At 36.9% G+C, this 15,217-nt stretch overlaps 1 protein-coding gene and 2 pseudogenes across 1 annotated transcript; 2 read left to right on the forward strand and 1 right to left on the reverse strand.

The window, feature by feature from the left end:
- The first annotated feature begins 934 nt into the window (after positions 1-934).
- On the forward strand, positions 935-1,166 carry LOC139869645 (U2 spliceosomal RNA; annotated as a pseudogene).
- Positions 1,167-1,867: 701 nt separating this feature from the next.
- LOC139867842 (putative F-box/LRR-repeat protein At5g02930) lies at positions 1,868-10,405 on the reverse strand. Its single transcript, XM_071856192.1, has 2 exons — positions 9,751-10,405; positions 1,868-2,412 (listed from the first exon to the last, which is right to left on the reverse strand). The coding sequence occupies exons 1-2, from the start codon at positions 10,403-10,405 to the stop codon at positions 1,868-1,870; spliced, it is 1,200 nt and encodes a 399-aa protein (XP_071712293.1).
- Positions 10,406-13,122: 2,717 nt separating this feature from the next.
- Positions 13,123-13,283, forward strand: LOC139869635 (U2 spliceosomal RNA; annotated as a pseudogene).
- Positions 13,284-15,217: the final 1,934 nt, after the last annotated feature.

Below are 15,217 nucleotides of genomic sequence, written 5' to 3' on the forward strand. Positions count from 1 at the left end.
AAAGCGGATGGTTTTTCATACATGTTAGATAAAGCCGCAAGCAATCCCGCCGTTGTGGTTTCACCCACGATGTTGTAAGCAACATTCTTGGCCAGAGAAAGTCGAACAACTCCTAGGGCTTTAATGGGGAACGAACAAGATGTAGCGTTTTAGAGCGTGTGACATAGCCCCATAATAATTTTGTAAAAGTACCCAATTTTAAAAGATCAAATCAATATTATGAAAAATTGGTGAAATTGACACTAAATCTAACAAAATGTTTAACATATACTCTTAAATTTTTAGAAATGTAAATTTGTCCCTTTCAACGCAGTACGTGGTACGTGTTACCAAGCAACCAAGCATCGCTGCTGATTTTACCAAGGTATGTTAAACCCGCGTTTCACTATACGTTCTGGTTGACATTTCATAGCTGTTTTGCACACGTTAGTTGTTTGTTTAAAAAGTGTCAAGTGTACGAAAGTCGGTGTTGCAGAACTCAGAATTAGTCGGTGAGTACCTGGTCAAGTCGGTCAAACACTCAGCCAAAACTCAAAATTACTCAAAATCATGTTGGGATTCAAAACTTGATAGTATCAAAAAGAGAAATAGAGGGAAGAAAACAGGGTCTAAAAGTGGTACTAAAGGACTGTTTAAGCTTCAAATGTTACTTCATTAGTTTGTGGAAGTGAAACACGATGACTACAATCAAAATTTGAAGTTAATGGATGGATACCAACACTTGAAGAAGAATCATGTAAAAGCAACTCATTACAGAATTCGCTTTTGCTTTTTTCTTTCTTTTATATTTTATAAAAATATAGATTGATCTTTTTGGACATGAAAGCTAAAGACTATTTAACTCTTCAGTGACCTTGCTTTTGATACCGAAAAAGAAACTAAGTAACAGGATACATGGATACATGTTATAAAAGACAGGCAGAAGATGAGAAGCATATCTTTCTCTGCCTTTTGGTTAACATTATTAAAGTGTATTATTTGTTCTTATTAGTTTAATATCTCATATGTGAACCATTGTTCACTATAATATCTAAACCCAAATTGACATAACCTTTTTTGACATCCTAAACCCAAATTGACCCTTTCATGGGGAAAGATCCGTCACAATGGCTTGCTATTGGGATCTTTTTGGTGTTTCACTACTATCTTGGCCTGGCTCACCCCAATAATTTTATGCTAATAACAGAAGTTGTAAATGCAAATAAGTGACATAACCTTTCTTGACTTTCTAAAGTCAAACCTTCAAAGTTAACTTCAGAATTAGCTTTGTAAATAACACCATGTATGCTGCACTTTTGAATGAAGGAACCCTTTGTAATGTAATGTAATATACTTGACATTAGACAACCATGAGACCATGACACAAAATAAAATATGACAACAAACTCACACCATCCATTTGAGTAAAAAAATACTCCTTATGATTCTAAAACCTGTAGCCAGTGACTAGTTAATAGTTAGACTAAGTAATTAATGAGTACTTACATAAAATAAATGAAACTTACAACTGATTGTCTTATTGTAGAACTTCGAGTACGTAGATGTTATGTTGAATTCAATAAGAAGAAAATTAGAAACTTAAAACAGTTGAGCAATAAACACATATATGTTAATCACAAAGCATACATACTCCCGATAACAAACTCACATTGACTCAAGTCTTATCAAATGAAACATTTCTCATGCAAATTATCAAGTCGCATGACATTAAATACGCCCCTAGCTAGTCGCTCAAATCCCCTTAAATATCTCTAGAAAATATGAAAAAAGTTACAAAGTAACTAGGTAAACTTGATAAATTATATGCCTAATAAGTAAGAAATCATATTGTATTAGTTTCAAACAATTTAACCAAAGATGAGTAGTTCTACCAGTTTGGTTTCAACTCAAGTAAATAATTGTAGCCGCCACCCGAAATGTAAGGACCAAAACTTGGCCAAGAAGAATTTTTTAGAACTTCCCATTTTTCATTACGAGGATTCTTGACCTCCATCATTTTTTGGTCAAACTTCTTCTTTGCCATTATTTGACTTATCACGAGTTTAAAGAATTTGCGAGAGAATTCCTTGACACTATCACCATGTATGGTTACGTATTTTGGACGGCAAATCGAGAGAAGTGCATCAATTACTATCTGGTGCCCTGGCAAGTGTTTACCAGCTAATGTATAAAAGAATAAATGTTGCACGTTCGTATATGGAATTGGGAACCTTATTTCAAGATCATTAACATCGATCAGCAGCGTCTCATTAATCCAATATCCTATTTTGATATCAAACTTGTTTGATAAATTGAGTGCCTCCCTCATCATAAGGAAGAAAGAATGGTCAATAGGATCCCCTGTTTCTACTTCAATCTCGATATTTTCAAGTGCATTACTCGATGGAAATAAGAGACTAGGCATTATGTAGCCTTTGTAACAAAAATAAAGTAACTTTGGAGCAAAAACTTGTATGTCAATCCACCTTTTACCATTTTCCAACGTCAGTCTTTTCAACGAAGTACTTGTAAAATCCAACCTTTTTAGACTCCAATTCCGAATTACAAGGTCCAGAATCTCGAGAGAAGGTAATTTTGATTTGATCATGTCAAGAAATGGGACGTCTATGGTTACACCATGTAATGTGTAACGACCCGACCAAAACCGTTATTGACGGCGCCGTTAACTTAGGTCCCGTTGCGTGGTCGTAGTCCCTATATGAGACTCGTTTGACCAAAATTATGTCGCATTCATTTGAAAGGTACAAGACTTGCAAGTTTAGTTTACAAAACCGTTCGACAACAAGTCTAAGTTTACAAAAGTCATAAAGTATAAATGAAATAACTTGCGACATAATTAGTTTAAAAACACAGTTGCTATAAATAGCGTAAGTATGTAAACAAAAGTTTGAATCCAAAAGTGCTATCCCTAGCGTATGTATGCATGGTTGACTCCAATCAAGTAATCAAAGAGTGCGGAAGCATGTATCAAGTAGCCAAGTATGAACCTGAGAAACATATAGAAAACTGTCAACGAAAAACGTTGGTGAAATCATAGGTGTATTAGTAAATGTTATATTTTGAACCACAAGATTTAGTATTTCCATAAATTGATCATCCAAAAGTTGCATTCCAAAAGTTGGTTCGCGAGCACCCAATTATCAAAGCTTAACATTCCTTCCATTGTATACCCCATCACTTAGTGCTAGAACAAACACTGATTCTCGAAAATATATTTCATCCGTAGACGGTAGCGAACCGTCAAAGATGAGGGTTGTCAACCCATATGGCCATATAACATAAGTTCTCGCTTACACCCGGCAAGTGTAACTAATGATAATCGAATTGAGGATTTTCGTTCTAAACTCGCTGTAGAATGTTTGTTTTCCTTGTACTTGTGTTCAAAGTATAAAAGTAAGTAGTACAAAATGTAACAAAGTATATGTTTCTCAGCCCACAATTTAAAAGTATAAAAAGTTGTTGAAAAGGTGGGACTATGATCTCACCTCGAGTGCACGAGTATAAATGTACTTCACAAAGTAAACGTGTGCATGAAAGTTGCTTAGCCTTGACCTAAACAAGTAAGTTATATCAATTAACCGGTTACGACACAAGGTCGGGTGAAATGTGTTCAATTAGTCCTATGGCTCGTTACGACTCGATTAAGTATAGCATGTGAATCACGTTGTCAAGTTTCATACAAGAAACAAGTATAAAAGCATGTTAGAATGATTGTATAAAAGTTTGGTTAAGTTTGGCTAAAAGTCAAACTTGGTCAAAGTCAACGAAAAAGTCAACGCGTTCGGGTCGGGTCCCAAACTATTTTTCTAAGCTTAGAAGTCATATATGAGCATGTTGGCCAAGTTACATGTTAATCGGAGGTGCGTAGCATAGTTGGAATTAAACGAAAAAGTGCAAAGTTGGTCAGCCCCTGAACAAGGCAAATGTCGCGCCGCGGCCAGGCCTGTCGCGCCGCGACAATGGCCGTGGCCTGGTCCCAGGCCTGTTTCACTTGTTCAAGGCTTGATAAAATTTCAAACAAGCGCAAAACTCAAACCGTAAACAATTAGAAAGCGTATCTTATACCGTTGGAAAGCTCTTTTGACAAGGAACACAACTAAACATGTTTCATCAAACAAAAACAACATTTTCCATAACCGATTTCTCGTCAAGTGATCGTTTAAAAGTCCATTTTCAAAGTTTCAAGTTCATCAATTGCATTTTAAGTTTTGGGAATCCAATTTACACATACGATATGCCGTTTCGAAGGTAATTAAGCATACATTACAACTAATCACTAACAATTAACATTCCATGGCATTCAAGCATCAAAAGTTCATGTCAAGAACTATCAAACCCTAGTCAAACATCACAAAATCAATATTCATGTTTTTGAAGTTTTCTTAATCAACCTACGCATCAAAACGAAGCTAGTGATACTAGTAACACAATTAAAACATGCACTTTAACAATCTAACAACATTAACTCATCCAAAATCAAGGATTAAGCAAACCCATTTCAAGTTCATGCTAGTTACTCCAAAAACAACAAATCGAGCAAACCAAACATATATTCATGTTAGACTTGAGCCATAGACACTAACTAACACCATTTCAAATCAAAAACACGAATTTAGAGAAATCTAGAGTTTTAGAAATGTTACCCAAACGAGATGAAGTTGGTATCAAATTGTAGAGGATGAAGAGAGGATTCCAAATATGTAATTTGTTTTGTTGTAAGCCTCCTAGATCGAATTTAGATGATGAATGATTGAATTGGGTGTTGTGTGTGTGTGTTCTTGCTAGAGAGAAAGAGAGATGAGGGAGATGGATGGAAATGGATGGAGGAGGTGAAGTGGTTGACTAGTTGACCTAGTCACCACTTTGCCCACTTGTCAACTTAAGTCCCTCATGTTTGTAGTCGGGTGCGGGAATTAACCAAACGAATATTTTTAAAACGCTCGAGTAAACGGGTGATGTCAAAATTAAATAGCGGGAATATAATGAACGTTACTCACGGAAACTATTAATTTAAATACGAAAGATTTTGTTTTAAAAAAAAAAGACGGTGTTAAAATTAAATTTAACGGAAAAACACGGGATGTTACATTATCCACACCTCAAAAGAAATTTCGTCCCGAAATTTAGTTGGAAGTAGTAGTCGTTGAATCTTCCTCGAGATCTTGTGTTGCCAATTCTACGAATGAGGGAGAAGTACGTTCTAAGGTATTTCAACGAATTTTGACGGTCGGGATCATGTGTTGTTTTAAGGTTTGGCTTCACGATTTATGGTTTCAACCGGTCCTCCTAGGAAGTGAGGGTTATCGTCGATAGTGAGTTCATCAAAGGAGATAACAAGTTCTCGTTTCGCAAAACACGTCTGAGTTGATACATCGAATGTAGGATAAACGGAGACCCAAAATGAGTCGGAAAAGTCTAAACGGCTAGCGACGGGTCCAAAACACCCCAAGAATTTAAAGGATCAAAATATCGCGGATTTAGCTTCCTACGTTTCCCGAAACGGATTGTACCTTTCCAAGGTGCGACTCTTAACGTGACGCGGTTTCCCACGCGGAATTTGAAATGTTTACGTCTAACATCGGCGTAGCTCTTGGTGAGTACGAGTCGCGTAGGGTTTTACCTGAATATGAACAAATTTTCTCGGTTGCTCATGAATAACCTCGGCCCCAGTGAATTGATCATCGTTTACTTGGTTCGACAAAGGAGAATGACGTTTCCGGTCACATGTGGTTTCAAAAGGAGTGACGTTAAAACTCGAATGAAAATCATTGTAGTACGAGGATTCGGTTAAAGGAAAATACTTTTCTCAATTAAATTTGAAGTTGGTAATACAAACTTGTATTATGGTTTCCAAGGTTTAAATCGCATGTTTGTTCGGTCCGTCGGGTTGTGGATGGTACGCGGTGCTCATGTCTAAACGCGGTCCCGAGGCTTTTTGTAAGGTACTCCAAAATCTAGAAGTGAAACGAGGATCTCAATCCGAAACGGGGTACATTTTCCTAAGGCATAGTGAACAAGTTTGCTAGGAATTGAAAACGTTAGCTAGGACAAGTTTCTCAAGAAAATTCGCGTCGCGGAAGATTTATCGGTTTCCAAAAACGTTCGTCGGGGCAAGTTCTTATCGGGTTTTGAAAACGATTGTTAGGACTATCCACCCTCGCGGCGAATACTTGTATGACGTGAAGAGTCGCTCTCCATTGAGAATTTAGAATAAGGACCTCCTGAACCGGAAGTACGTACGGGTAATGCAAGAGAAGTTTCCGCCCCGATGTGAGCATAACGAGTAAATTGTAGTTAGTCAATAAGACTGCGCGAGGACGAGCTAGTATACCCGTGTGACATACGGTTGAAGTCGAATGGAATCGGTAATTCATTCGGAAGCATAAATATAATTTGACAATAATTGAAGGTGTGTCCCCGGTATGGTTGTTATAAATATTCTCGGAGTTTTCGGATGTCCAAACCTGAAAAGATGAAGTCATGTACATGGCACATGGTGGTGTTTAGGTTGATCGAGTCTAACCACCATCACGTGTCACTAGAACTTTGGTATGTCTTACCGTAATATAACCACGTTGATCGAGTGTCGTTATATTACGCTAACTCATACCTCCATTCCCACATCACTCTATAGATTCAAGTTCGTGTAATCGTGAAGTTTAAAATAAACAAGTGTAACGACGTCTCTAACGTGACTCGTATTGAATCGAAAGAATTAGTGCAACTATAAAGAAGCGTTCCCCGAGGGAAGTGTATAAATGATTGTTCACGGCAATGTGGTTCGAGTCAGACAATAAGGTATTCAGGTATGAAAAGAGTAACGAGTCATGATAGCGAGTAGTACGCAACCGTAGCGATAAATAGTGATGACGATACTCATCTAGAGTAGTGACAGTGACTTTACAATATTCATGGATAGTAAGATGAGACGGGGGAAATAACAACCAAGGAGTCAGAGTTCCCGAACTAAAGTGGCAGGATACGAGTTCGTATAATGAAGGTTGGGTACCATTAAAAAGTTTTCCTAAGAATGATTCAAGTATAATGCACAAGTAGTCAAGTAAGTGCTATCTATAGCAAATGTATGTCAGAATGCAATGATTAACTATCCGGTTGTAGTCTAGACTCACTAATGCGTCCTAACGACTCTGTTAGACACACTAATGCACGTCCTAGTTCCCTACAACCAACGCTCTGATACCACCTGTAACGACCCGACCAAAACCGTTATTGACGGCGCCGTTAACTTAGGTCCCGTTGCGTGGTCGTAGTCCCTATATGAGACTCGTTTGACCAAAATTATGTCGCATTCATTTGAAAGGTACAAGACTTGCAAGTTTAGTTTACAAACCGTTCGACAACAAGTCTAAGTTTACAAAAGTCATAAAGTATAAATGAAATAACTTGCGACATAATTAGTTTAAAAACACAGTTGCTATAAATAGCGTAAGTATGTAAACAAAAGTTTGAATCCAAAAGTGCTATCCCTAGCGTATGTATGCATGGTTGACTCCAATCAAGTAATCAAAGAGTGCGGAAGCATGTATCAAGTAGCCAAGTATGAACCTGAGAAACATATAGAAAACTGTCAACGAAAAACGTTGGTGAAATCATAGGTGTATTAGTAAATGTTATATTTTGAACCACAAGATTTAGTATTTCCATAAATTGATCATCCAAAAGTTGCATTCCAAAAGTTGGTTCGCGAGCACCCAATTATCAAAGCTTAACATTCCTTCCATTGTATACCCCATCACTTAGTGCTAGAACAAACACTGATTCTCGAAAATATATTTCATCCGTAGACGGTAGCGAACCGTCAAAGATGAGGGTTGTCAACCCATATGGCCATATAACATAAGTTCTCGCTTACACCCGGCAAGTGTAACTAATGATAATCGAATTGAGGATTTTCGTTCTAAACTCGCTGTAGAATGTTTGTTTTCCTTGTACTTGTGTTCAAAGTATAAAAGTAAGTAGTACAAAATGTAACAAAGTATATGTTTCTCAGCCCACAATTTAAAAGTATAAAAAGTTGTTGAAAAGGTGGGACTATGATCTCACCTCGAGTGCACGAGTATAAATGTACTTCACAAAGTAAACGTGTGCATGAAAGTTGCTTAGCCTTGACCTAAACAAGTAAGTTATATCAATTAACCGGTTACGACACAAGGTCGGGTGAAATGTGTTCAATTAGTCCTATGGCTCGTTACGACTCGATTAAGTATAGCATGTGAATCACGTTGTCAAGTTTCATACAAGAAACAAGTATAAAAGCATGTTAGAATGATTGTATAAAAGTTTGGTTAAGTTTGGCTAAAAGTCAAACTTGGTCAAAGTCAACGAAAAAGTCAACGCGTTCGGGTCGGGTCCCAAACTATTTTTCTAAGCTTAGAAGTCATATATGAGCATGTTGGCCAAGTTACATGTTAATCGGAGGTGCGTAGCATAGTTGGAATTAAACGAAAAAGTGCAAAGTTGGTCAGCCCCTGAACAAGGCAAATGTCGCGCCGCGGCCAGGCCTGTCGCGCCGCGACAATGGCCGTGGCCTGGTCCCAGGCCTGTTTCACTTGTTCAAGGCTTGATAAAATTTCAAACAAGCGCAAAACTCAAACCGTAAACAATTAGAAAGCGTATCTTATACCGTTGGAAAGCTCTTTTGACAAGGAACACAACTAAACATGTTTCATCAAACAAAAACAACATTTTCCATAACCGATTTCTCGTCAAGTGATCGTTTAAAAGTCCATTTTCAAAGTTTCAAGTTCATCAATTGCATTTTAAGTTTTGGGAATCCAATTTACACATACGATATGCCGTTTCGAAGGTAATTAAGCATACATTACAACTAATCACTAACAATTAACATTCCATGGCATTCAAGCATCAAAAGTTCATGTCAAGAACTATCAAACCCTAGTCAAACATCACAAAATCAATATTCATGTTTTTGAAGTTTTCTTAATCAACCTACGCATCAAAACGAAGCTAGTGATACTAGTAACACAATTAAAACATGCACTTTAACAATCTAACAACATTAACTCATCCAAAATCAAGGATTAAGCAAACCCATTTCAAGTTCATGCTAGTTACTCCAAAAACAACAAATCGAGCAAACCAAACATATATTCATGTTAGACTTGAGCCATAGACACTAACTAACACCATTTCAAATCAAAAACACGAATTTAGAGAAATCTAGAGTTTTAGAAATGTTACCCAAACGAGATGAAGTTGGTATCAAATTGTAGAGGATGAAGAGAGGATTCCAAATATGTAATTTGTTTTGTTGTAAGCCTCCTAGATCGAATTTAGATGATGAATGATTGAATTGGGTGTTGTGTGTGTGTGTTCTTGCTAGAGAGAAAGAGAGATGAGGGAGATGGATGGAAATGGATGGAGGAGGTGAAGTGGTTGACTAGTTGACCTAGTCACCACTTTGCCCACTTGTCAACTTAAGTCCCTCATGTTTGTAGTCGGGTGCGGGAATTAACCAAACGAATATTTTTAAAACGCTCGAGTAAACGGGTGATGTCAAAATTAAATAGCGGGAATATAATGAACGTTACTCACGGAAACTATTAATTTAAATACGAAAGATTTTGTTTTAAAAAAAAAAGACGGTGTTAAAATTAAATTTAACGGAAAAACACGGGATGTTACATAATGATAGTTTAGTCACACTCGTTAATGAAGCCATGTTTAAGGTCTTAATATGTTCAAACTCAACTAAGTAGGAAAACAAACAAAGATTAGGAACATCATCGATTTTCAAAACATCAAATGGTAATCTTGTCTCTAACTTGAGTTGTTGAAGATAACAAAGACTTCTAACCTTAATTTTCTTCAAGCCCTTGCAATATGAGAGGTTTATTCTCTCAAGTAAGGTACAAGTAGAGAATAAGGTATCAAGTACCTCTTCACTTATCTTCATCCGGAACAACTTGAGTACTCGTAGGGACACACAGTTGATCACATGAGGTTTGGGACTTACTGAACTATTTTCAATAGACAGAGTATGAAGGTATTTCCCTGAGAATATCTCACCCAGAAGTATATAAAATTCACTACTCGTATTAATGGAAAGCTCCTTGAGACGGGCAGCTACAACAGTTCGAATCCATTCATAAGGAACAGAAACCGACTGCAGGTCGTCTAGTTTCAGATCAAAACTTTCAATTGGTATGTTGTCTTGGACGTACCTAGACATGGTGCGATACATAAACTTGATGTAATCTCTTTCTTTTTCTTCATCAAGAAACCATAAGGTTTGATCAAACCTGAGATGAGGGATGGTAGACCAAGAGTGTGACCAAGTCTTGGACAACACACACGTACGAGCCGCTTCTTCTACAGGTAACAACGTTTGTATACGCTGAATCAACTCCACCGGGACATCCATAGACAGAATTCTTTTTATTTTAACACTCTATGGATCAAATGAAATCTCCTCCCATATTTATACTACTCCATGGAACATTCTAGAACCTAGATATTTCCATGGATATATAAATATCTTCATTAATGGTTGCTTCGAATGTGACATCTTTCTTCTCATCTCTTGCAGCGGCCACATTTCCTTCGAAAGTTCGCCTTCTGGGGAATCTACAATCTCGAACAAAATGACCCTTCTTGCCACAATTGAAGCATTCACCATTCTTTCTCTTATCATTTTGCCCGTATTGTTGGCGATGATCTCTTCTTCCTTGTTGAGCTCCCCGAGCTCCCCCTGAAGTGTTGCCTTTTGACTTTGGGTGACTCTTTCATCCATATGTCTGACTTTCTTTCATCGCATCTTGTCTTCGAGATGTTGCTTTCTTCTTATTGGTGAAGAGTGCATCTTCTCCGTCTTTTATGGTTACTTCATTCATCTGCTTGGCTAATGCCTCTTGATTAGCCAATAAATTCTCCAGCTCTATTAATGATGGTTGAGTAGGCCATCCTCTCACAGTGGCTATAAATCCATTATACTCGGACCTTAAGCCGTGGATGATAATTCTCTTCATCCTTGCATCACTCACTTTCTCTTCAGGAGCAAGTTGAGATATCTCACGACAAATAGATTTCACCTTGGTGAAATACTGAGAAATAGATAGACTTCCTTGTGAGATACCTGCGAGCTCATTTTCCAAGAGCTGGAGGCGTGCTTCATTCTTCTTTGAAAATAACTTTTCAAAAGTTTCCCAAGCTGCCTTTGGTGTTTTCTCATCACGGATGTGCTCCAATAGATCCTCCTCGATTGTAGTCTTCAATATAAATAAAGCCTTCCCGGCCTTGATGTTCCATTTTCTCAAGGCTTCGGCATTTTCTTTCGGTGGAGGCGTTGTGTCACTGCCAGCAACTATTTCCCATAAATCCTGTCCTTGTAGGTAGGATTCTATACAAGTCCGCCAATAGCCATAGTTGTGGTTATTGAGACTCTTGATACCACTGCTCGTACTTGCAAGATCTGCCATCATGACGTCCAACGTCCAATAAGCTTGGTCCCTGACCGATGAGCTTTCACAGTTCCTAACTGTGCTCTGACAGAATCTCCCTTAGAGCCTTGGTGAAAACAAGTCGATGTAAACGTCCAACGTTTACCGATTTCCTCCACTAGAAATGATCCCGAACGACCCGCTCTGATACCAATTGTTGGAAGCTTTGACGAGCCCAACACACCCACTATAGAGGACCTAGACTATACTAGACTCACTACACCAACACTTTGACGTTGGTTAGCCTTTAATTTTATAAATCCTTAGTGCACAATGTACTTAGGCGACAGTGTCGACCATATATCTTTAGGCGGTATAACCGACCATGTATTACTTATGCGGCAGAGCCGACCATATAATAAGAACAACAAAAGTGCACTAAGAACTTAAACACAAACTAAGGCTTGATCGGGAAACTTAACAAAAACACTTATATTAAATTACAATTACAATATTACTTACAAGCTTTCTCTTCTCTACTTTCGCTAACTCACACTCTTCTTCTTTTCTTCACAACTCACTTCTTATTTCACTCTCACAACTTCACACAACACAAATGAAATCTCCTCCCATATTTATACTACTCCATGGAACATTCTAGAACCTAGATATTTCCATGGATATATAAATATCTAGATATTTCTACAACCTACAAATATCTAGATTTTTCTTTTACATTTCAATTTCTAGATTTTTCTCTCATATTCTAATATCTAGATATTTTCTTATACATATTAATATCTAGATATTTTACCCATATACATTTACTAATTCCATATTATTCTAAATTTGCATTGTATTTTAACATTTATGGGCCACCAACAAAAGCTTACTTGTCTCCATATAGACAACTTTATTTCCAAGAGTGCCCTGTACCATTTATTCTTTCTCTTTTATCTTATTATTTCTTCATCTATTTTTTCTTTTTTGTTTCAACTTACAAATTCATCAAACTTTCGCAATCTGATTTGGAGAACGAAAAATGAAAGTAAAACCTTCATGAACGTGGTCACGTAACATACACGATTAACCATTTTATTTCTGAAAAACCTTCATGGAGAGGTCGAGCACGGAGAGGTCAGCTAATTACTGAAACTCCAACGATTTACATGTGGTCATGGGTTTTGATTCTTAATAGGATCTGCTAGTGATGGGTGAGGTTAATGAGTGAGATACCTAAATGGAATTGTGCATTTTTATATGAAATTTTGATAATAGTTTGAGATATGATTTGGGTTTTTAACTAAAATGAAGTTAATTGTGTTGTCGGTTATGTTCTTGGAAATTTGTGTCTGTATATTTTGTATTTAGAAATGTGTGTAGGTATATTTGCGTTTCAATAAATTTGAATAAAAAGAAAATGAATTTTGTTAACTTAGGGATAGAATAGTAATTTTTATCATTCAGACTTTTTATTCAGTACAAAAAGTAAACAATATAATTCATTCAGTGATTACTGCATATAGCCATTCTTACCCATACTGCCATCTATACCCATATAGAACTTAATCATAAAAAAAGTAAACAGCCCAGTAACATGATATAACTTTTTGGTGTAAACAGAGTCCTAAGGTGTGTAAAAACAAACATTTCTATTAGTTAATATCTTACTTGTGAACCAAGCCCCTTATGGAGGAAAAGCATACCTTTCTAGGCCTTTTGGCTAAGATCAAGTGCAGTACCAGTTCTTATTTATTTTTTTATTTTTTTTTTTTGAGGAAAAGCCCACCACAATAGCTTGCTATTGGCATCTTTTCAAGTCACCTTGGCGTTGCACTACTGCCGTGTTCTGGCTCACATTTCCAAAAAAGTTCATCTTCCGAAGCTGATTCTTCATTTTCCAGGTTGTTTCGAGATCTTTCTCGATTCATTTGAATTCAGAAAGATCATATCAAAACGGAATTAGAGACTTGCACAAACTTTGGTTGCTTATGTTCACAAGGAGTGGCAAAGTTTAAACGTTAAACGTAAAGACGAAACATACAAACAAACATCTGAAACTATTGGAGCATATACGGAAGTGTAAGAATCACAAGACATTGAAAGTGAAAAAGAAACCTTGGACAGATACAAAAGTTTGGTTGAAAATGCTTGATCAGAACAAAAAGAAAAGGTATATGATGATTTTTGATATCATTTTCATTTAGGATATAAGATATATAAGAACAGCTGCACAACCATACCATATACTGAACTAAAATTTGCAGTTAATAGATGGATAGAAGAAGAAGAATCATGTAAAAGCAACTCATTACGTACAGAATTCATTTTGAAGCATTTACTTTTTTTCTTTCTTATATTTTTATAAACCCTTAGGTTGTTCAGGACATGAAAATTAAAGACTACTATTTTTAACTCTTTAGTGATCTTGATTTTGTTGTTGAATAAGAAACTAAAGTAACAGGACACATCTTATAAAAACAGAGGCAGATGATGAAAAACAAACCTTTCACTGCCTTTTGGTTAAGATTATTATTAAGTGTATTATTATTGTTTCTTATTAGTTTAATATCTCTCATTTGTGAACCATTGGACTGGTTCACTAGAATATCTAAACCCAAATTGACCCTTTTGATGGGGAAAGATTCGCCACAATGGCTTGCTATTGGGATCTTTGTGAGTCGCTTTGGTGTTGCACTACTGCCTCGGCCTCTTTTATCCCTCCAACGCGTTAAACTTTAATGCTTTTATTAATTTTTTTTTCCCAAAATGGATGTCTGGCTTTAAAAGCGTACAACTTATAAATCAGACAACTACTTAAACCATTCCAATATCCAAATAAAAAAAATAGAGAGTTGACTTGGTAAAGTCAAGTTAACAGTCAAACTTTCCTATTCACAACCTTTAAAACCATCCAGAAGGAACACTCTCAATATTAACAGGCAGTTAATAACAATCTGCCATAACAAAAGTTGTAAACCCAAATAATTGACATAACCTTTCTTGACTTTCTAAAGTCAAACCTTGAAATTAACATCAGAATTAGCTTCGTCAATAACACCGTACTGCACTTTTGAATCAAGGAACCCTTTGTAATGTAATGTAATATATTAACATTCCAAAACCATGAGACAAAATAAAATGACAACAACTTACACCATTTTAGTAAAAATTTATGATTCTAAAATCTGTAGCTAGTGGCTAGTTGATTCATTAGTTAGACCAACTAATTAACAAGTGATAGCCTGACTCAATTCTAGGAATCAATGAATCATATATTAACCATGGATCATCATCTAACATTGCATGATGACTTGCACAAAAGAAATGGAACCTATAACTGATTGTTTTATTGTACAACTTGGAGTACGAACCTTGTGTTGTAGCTCATGTGATAGTGGTCTGCCTCTCTTAGCGCGAGGTCAAGAGTTCGACTCCGTGGGGTGCAGCATTGCACACAAGGTTTCTCCTTAACCCTTGAATTCCACCCAACGGTGTCTTCCGTACATCGCGTTGTAGAGGCAGTGAGTGGGGGAGGGGGCTTTACCGCCCATGCCCTCAGATTGGGCCAGATTTCCTCCTGGGCAGTAGTTGGGGGCGTTTTATGCAACTGCGAGAGATGAACGTGTGGGTGGTTTAGTCCCCCTATGTGATCCCAAATTGCTGTTAAAAACAACCTGGAGTACGTAGATGTTATGCTGAATAATTCAGTAAAGAGGAAATTAAAAACTTGAAACAGTAGAGCAGTAAACACAAAGAGTACTTCCAATAACAAACTCACACCGACTCGAGTCTTG

This window comes from Rutidosis leptorrhynchoides, chromosome 9 (genome assembly GCF_046630445.1).
Source record: "Rutidosis leptorrhynchoides isolate AG116_Rl617_1_P2 chromosome 9, CSIRO_AGI_Rlap_v1, whole genome shotgun sequence".
In the NCBI taxonomy this organism is placed as follows: Eukaryota; Viridiplantae; Streptophyta; class Magnoliopsida; order Asterales; family Asteraceae; genus Rutidosis; species Rutidosis leptorrhynchoides.

Bases quoted from the DNA above. Each gene is read 5' to 3' on its own strand.
- LOC139867842 (XM_071856192.1), bottom strand. From the start codon at position 10,405: ATGGATGTCCCGGTGGAGTTGATTCAGCGTATACAAACGTTGTTACCT. The intron at 2,413-9,750 runs GTTTGTTTTCCT...TTTGTTACAAAG, and splicing joins CGATGATGTTCCTAATCTTT to GCTACATAATGCCTAGTCTC.